The following is a 5,822-nucleotide window of genomic DNA, read 5'->3' as shown; positions in this document are numbered from 1 at the left end:
CCAGTAGTGCTGGTATCTAGTTTCTAGACATACACTTAATAGGAACCAAAGTCCCCAAACAGGTTTATCTGATTATGACAGATACTCACTGCTGTTTCATAAAAGTCATCTTTCCGGTAGATAGTGGTGCAGCAATATTTCCTTTTACAATAAAAGAGAACCACATATCTGCTGTACTTATGAATAACTTTATTGATGCTATAGTCTATATTGCTACCATGTTATTTTATGGGTTAATACCATATTCCCAAATATCTGGAGGTCTTACTTTATTGTTTTTAGATGTATAATTTTATAATAATCATAAAACTAACATTGTCACCGTCCATGTTTCTCTAAAATGTAAACTTCAAAATGTAAAACTTTTCACTAGCCGAGACAAACAGCTCTGTTTTCAGCTTGTGACAATGCATTTTCCAGACTATCCAAATTGTTTTTGGATGGTTTATTTAGCTCTACAGAAAATTTCTCAACCCATAAAGGAACACTTCACCTTTCAGTTTGTCTGAAAAATTCAATATCATCAAATTTGGAGAGATGTTTTTTCTCTGGACAGCAACAAATAAAGGAATCATTTAATGTCATAACCTGGCTCCTAGGCCATCACAAATGTGGGAACAGACACGACAGATGGCAATAAATTAAAAATATTTGTTATAATAAAGTGAACAACATCAGTAATGTAAGTGTGAATGCATGTGCAATGATAGCCTGCCTGTGGTTGTTGTGGTTGGTTGTTCGAATGAGTCAAGATGGAAGAGAAAGATTCACACCTACATTCTCACAGACACCCTTATAGACACAAAAGAAGAGCAAAAACTCACTTCCACTCCAGCATCAATACACTGAAGGTAGGTTAGACAGGGGGGCGTCACACTTCAAATATTCTTCCTATATTCTCACTCTTTCAAATTCATTTCTTAGCGACAAAGTTTGCAACACAGTTGTTCAAATATTATTCTATTAATCTGTAAAGTTTATAAAAGTGTGTTTTATTGTATGAGTTATTCAGCCATGAAAGAGTCTAACTTCTTCTTTCTGGACAATGGACGTCACACATGTCATGTTTCATGATGCAGATATGATTTTATGCTGGCGAGTCAATAAGTGTGAACAAGTCTAACATGTTTTTTTGATTAGAAAGATTTAGAACATTTAGATTTGCGCATAAATATACTTTACACATAAATTGTTGATCGATTCAGTCATAAGAAGTGTTTCAAAATACTTTAATTGAAGTTATATCACATTATGCTTTTGCAAAAAAAAACTGTGCAAACACTGCCATGAGACGGTGAGATAGCAATAGGCAGTGATGAAAATATTTGTTTCTTTGTGATTTATGCTCAGTGGTAAACTGTCATTATTATGTGCAAAACATGCTGAATGTACGTCTGTTCTTTCTTTATTACTATTCTATTATTACTGTCAGACAGTCGTGGCACCATGTTCAAACACTAGAGGGGTTTATCAGTGAGCATTATAGAGTCGTGACCTCATATTATTCATGGACATTATTTTTCATGCTGCAAATACACAGCTGTAAATATCAGTACAAGTATTTATGAACAGTCTGAAGTAGTAGAAGCTGGTGTTCAGGGCTCTGAAGCCACTAGATGTCTCCTCCGAGACATGCAGATGTTCTTAACTCTTGTTTTTAGTCACAAAGTTTAACCTTTAAAGTGTCAGGCTATTTTGCCTGTTTATTTCTTGACTTCTGTCTGATATACACCTGACTATCTCTCTGATTCTTCAACTGTTGTGTCTGTGTTGTACACCTGGTCTGAAGTGGTGGATTTGCAGAGTTCACTTCAGACACACTTCATGGGTGATTCAATTAAAACATCAAACGTGGATAAAAAGGTTGTTCTCTCTTTTCTAAATTTGCATTTTAATGTTTATGGTGGTGGAGGACAATTCTTAAACTTGCTAATAATTTTAAAAAATGAGAATAATCGTCATATTGACTGCCAATTAAAACAGAGAAATACGGTTAGATCATGTTATTCCTCTTCTATCATGGACAGCCTCTAGAGAAAAAGTTGTTTTTGAAGTAATTCAAAGCTGCATTCTTCCTTTCCAGCACTAAAATCTCTTTCACTCGTCCTATACATGTTTCTAATCCAGGCTATGATGGATTGCAGTATATTTTTTAAATTAATTTCATAAAACACAGCAAGCCTGTCCTTATTTTGTATTATTAAGATTTTATCTGCTTTATATGAACACAATGAAACATTATAAATCTAAGGTTTCTTTTCTGCGCCAAAAACAAAGACCAAACATTGTGTTCCACCCCACAGAAGTGTGTCCAAAACTGCCCGGAGAGACATGATGTCTGTCTGCTTCTTTTCAAACACATCTGAAAACTAATTTTCTAAACGCACAGTTAGAAGTTGATCCCCTGTTGTTTCAGTATCTGTTTGGTTAGGTCTTTCGGAGCCAGCAGAACCTGTATGAAGACACAACTTTCACAGCCCGGTGACATCAGTGTTGATATTTCTAAAGCTCGTGTGTTTTTATTTGTGTCACTGACTCTGACATGCTTTGCAATATCTACTTAACTGTAATTACTAACTTCTTTCTCTCTCACACGAATGACTGATTCCAGTTACCATAAGCACAAACAATGAAGGGAGGATCACATGGTAAATATTCTGTACAGTTTTAGTCCACATCTTTCATGCAGCCTTCATCTGGCTTGATCTCACCTGTCTGACTGGTATACATTTTAAAATGTTGGAGAAATGAATGTTGCGCCACAAAAATCAAATTTTTGATATAATCCTGACTTGCTCAGCCACATACGTCTCTCTCTCTCTCTCTCTCTCTCTCTCTCTCTCTATGTCTCTCTCCCTATGTCTCTCTCTCTCTCTTTTAGTGAGTTCAGATGACTCTAGCCACGGGGTTTTCATTCATCTTTAATTCTTTAATCAGTAGCAGGTCTGCCATTAGACATATCTGCCACAGCTCTAGTTCTTTATCGGCGCTGTTTATTCACCCTCACAACATGCTACATGAGATGGTGTCTGATTGACATTGGTAGTGACATGAAACGGCATGTTTGCAGCACATAAATAGTAGTGGGTATGTCCCGCCCCCCCTTTCCGGGTTATTTCTGAGATAGGACTGGGCTCCGGATAACCATGTGGCAAATTAAATCTCGCAACACGATCAACGGAGAGATGCCTCAAGCTGGTAGATGTCGCACGAGTTGTGCGTAAAAATGGCACGGAAGATACAGTCCCCCTCTTGTCCTGACATCTATAAGGTCTTGCTTATTTATAATTATAAAGCTTTATTGTCTGAGCAGGGACAGAGGTAGCACACGGATGACTACTTAATTTAAACTCGGGTTTTTTTTATGTTTATTTTTATTTTTTACAACTTTCAGGGTGTGACTTTATGAAACTTTGCGAGGTGTTCGGCAGACCGGCAGCTGCGTGTAGACCAAGGTGGGTGAGCTTTGCATATTTATGTTTGTCTTGTCAAATCCGCACATTTGATGTTTTGGGTTTCATGTGATTTTCATACTCTCAAGGTTTAAAGTCCCCTCCCCCTCCCTCCCCATCACGCAAAAATGAGTTGAGATGCTTGAGCTTCACTGTGCAGAACATGTTCTCACATTTGTCTGCTGAAGGAGGAAAACGTCTCTGTGTTCATCTCGAGTCTGAGTGAAAGACAAGATTTGGTGACACCCCAACTAGTTTGGAAGATAATTATGGTCCAGTATGCAAATTATTCAAGTGTGATGTGGAAATCATGAAGCCCCCAGTGCACATACACTGAGAACGAACTGGTGTTTAACTGTTAAACTGTTGAAATAAACAATGGTTGCATATTGTGCAAGTCAAAAGCTTAGCCACATTCTCCCATTCCCTCGGGAAAGTGTGTCCAAACCTTTGACAAATACTGTATATTTGGGACTTTTTTTGCGGAAAAACTACATCAGGAATAAATGATTCCAAGCACAGTATTTTTATATTCAGTTTTAAAATGTGTCTGAATGGGATATTTAATCTTTATGTTGATTAATGTTTTTATGTCAGTTTCTTTTCCCTCACATCATGTTTTCTCTCATCACAGAATGAATGATGTCATTTCTGAGACTAAGAAGAAAGCAGTACATCCCTTCACTCCTGTCACTGGTCACTATCTGTGTCCTGCTATTGGTCAGCATGAAGTACAGCTCCATCACTGAATCTTTACCTCCCTTCGCTGTTCCAGGTCAAAAATACGATATTGACTGCTCAGCTGTATATGACATGGACCCAATGGAGGTGGGTAAATCACTGATCATCAGGGAGAACCAAATTGTGGAAGACAAGGATGAAAGTCTGGTTAACCTCACTTCAAACTGCCCTTTCTTCATCAAATCCAGAGGTTATGATAAAGTGTGTCTCTTAGAGGAGGAGAAAGACTTCCCTCTTGCTTATTCTGTGGTTGTGCATAAATCTGCATGGATGGTGGAGAGACTCATCAAAGCAATATACTCACCGAGTAATATCTACTGTATCCACTATGATCAGAAGTCTCCAGCTCAATTTATCGCAGCCATGGAGGGTTTAGCGCGCTGTTTGCCCAACATCTTCATCGCCTCCAAACGCGAGGCAGTCTTTTATGCAAGCATCAGTCGACTGAAAGCTGATCTGAACTGTCTGTCTGACCTTTTGAGGTCAGAAGTTAAGTGGAAGTATGTCATCAATCTCTGCGGCCAAGATTTCCCCCTCAAGTCCAATATCGAGCTAATCTCAGAACTGAAGAAATTAAATGGCACTAATATGTTGGAGACAAGCCGACCAAGTGAGCAGAAGAAGCAGAGGTTCACCTTTCACCACGAGCTGAGAGACATCAGCTTTGAGTATCAAAAACTACCGGTGAAAACGGACCAGACTAAGACCCCGCCACCCCATGGTATTGAGATGTTCTCTGGCAATGCCTACTTTGTCTTGTCACATGACTTTGTTGTGTACATGGACTCCTCCGTTGTGGTGAAAGATTTTTTGGCGTGGTCAGAGGACACCTTCTCACCTGATGAACACTTCTGGGCCACGCTTGTGCGACTGCCTGGTGTACCTGGGGAGGTGCCCAGATCCCAGCCTGATATCACTGACCTGATGAGTAAGACCAGGCTGGTGAAGTGGCAGTATCTGGAGGAGAACCTCTACCCACCCTGCACAGGGAAACACATTCGCAGCGTTTGTATTTATGGTGCAGCGGAGACACGTTGGTTACTGAACTACGGTCACTGGTTCGCCAATAAATTTGACCCCAAAGTGGACCCCATTGTCATTCAGTGCCTTGAAGAGAAGCTGGAGGAAAAACAAAGGTTTTTCCGATCAGTATCACCAGCCTGCCGGAAAGGATAATCTACCTAAGCTACAGTATGAAGCTGGAATAATTAGTCAATTAACTATTGAGTTGACAGAAAATTTTCAGAAAATCAATCAATAATTTAATTAGGTAGTCGTTTTCATTACGGATTAATCTGTCAATTGTTTTCTCAATTAATCGATTGGTCTATAAAATGTCAGAAGATGTTTCCCAAAACCCAAGATGACGTCTTCAAATGTCTTGTTTTGTCTCGACCAACAGTCCAAAACCCAAAGATACACAGTTTACTGTGACAGAGGACTAAAGAAACCAGAAAATATTCCCATTTGAGAAGCTGGAACAAGAGAATTTTTGCACTTTTTCTTAAAAAATAACTCAAAATGAGTAATTGATTATCAAAATGGTTGGTGATGAATTTTCTGTCGATCAACTAATGGATTAATTATTTGTGAAGAAAAAAATGAAAAATATTTGATAGTTCCAGCTTC

At 38.7% G+C, this 5,822-nt stretch overlaps 1 protein-coding gene across 1 annotated transcript; it reads left to right on the top strand.

Annotated features, from left to right (window-relative positions):
- On the top strand, nucleotides 1–5,555 carry LOC122968575 (beta-1,3-galactosyl-O-glycosyl-glycoprotein beta-1,6-N-acetylglucosaminyltransferase 4-like). The gene is made up of 3 exons (XM_044333925.1): nucleotides 1–2,648; nucleotides 3,395–3,455; nucleotides 4,087–5,555. The coding sequence occupies exon 3, from the start codon at nucleotides 4,092–4,094 to the stop codon at nucleotides 5,367–5,369; it is 1,278 nt and encodes a 425-aa protein (XP_044189860.1). The 5' UTR covers nucleotides 1–2,648; nucleotides 3,395–3,455; nucleotides 4,087–4,091; the 3' UTR covers nucleotides 5,370–5,555.
- The last annotated feature ends 267 nt before the right edge of the window (nucleotides 5,556–5,822 follow it).

This window comes from Thunnus albacares, chromosome 18, assembly GCF_914725855.1.
Source record: "Thunnus albacares chromosome 18, fThuAlb1.1, whole genome shotgun sequence".
Lineage (NCBI taxonomy): Eukaryota > Metazoa > Chordata > Actinopteri > Scombriformes > Scombridae > Thunnus > Thunnus albacares.
This window is presented reverse-complemented; position numbering and strand designations above follow the sequence as displayed.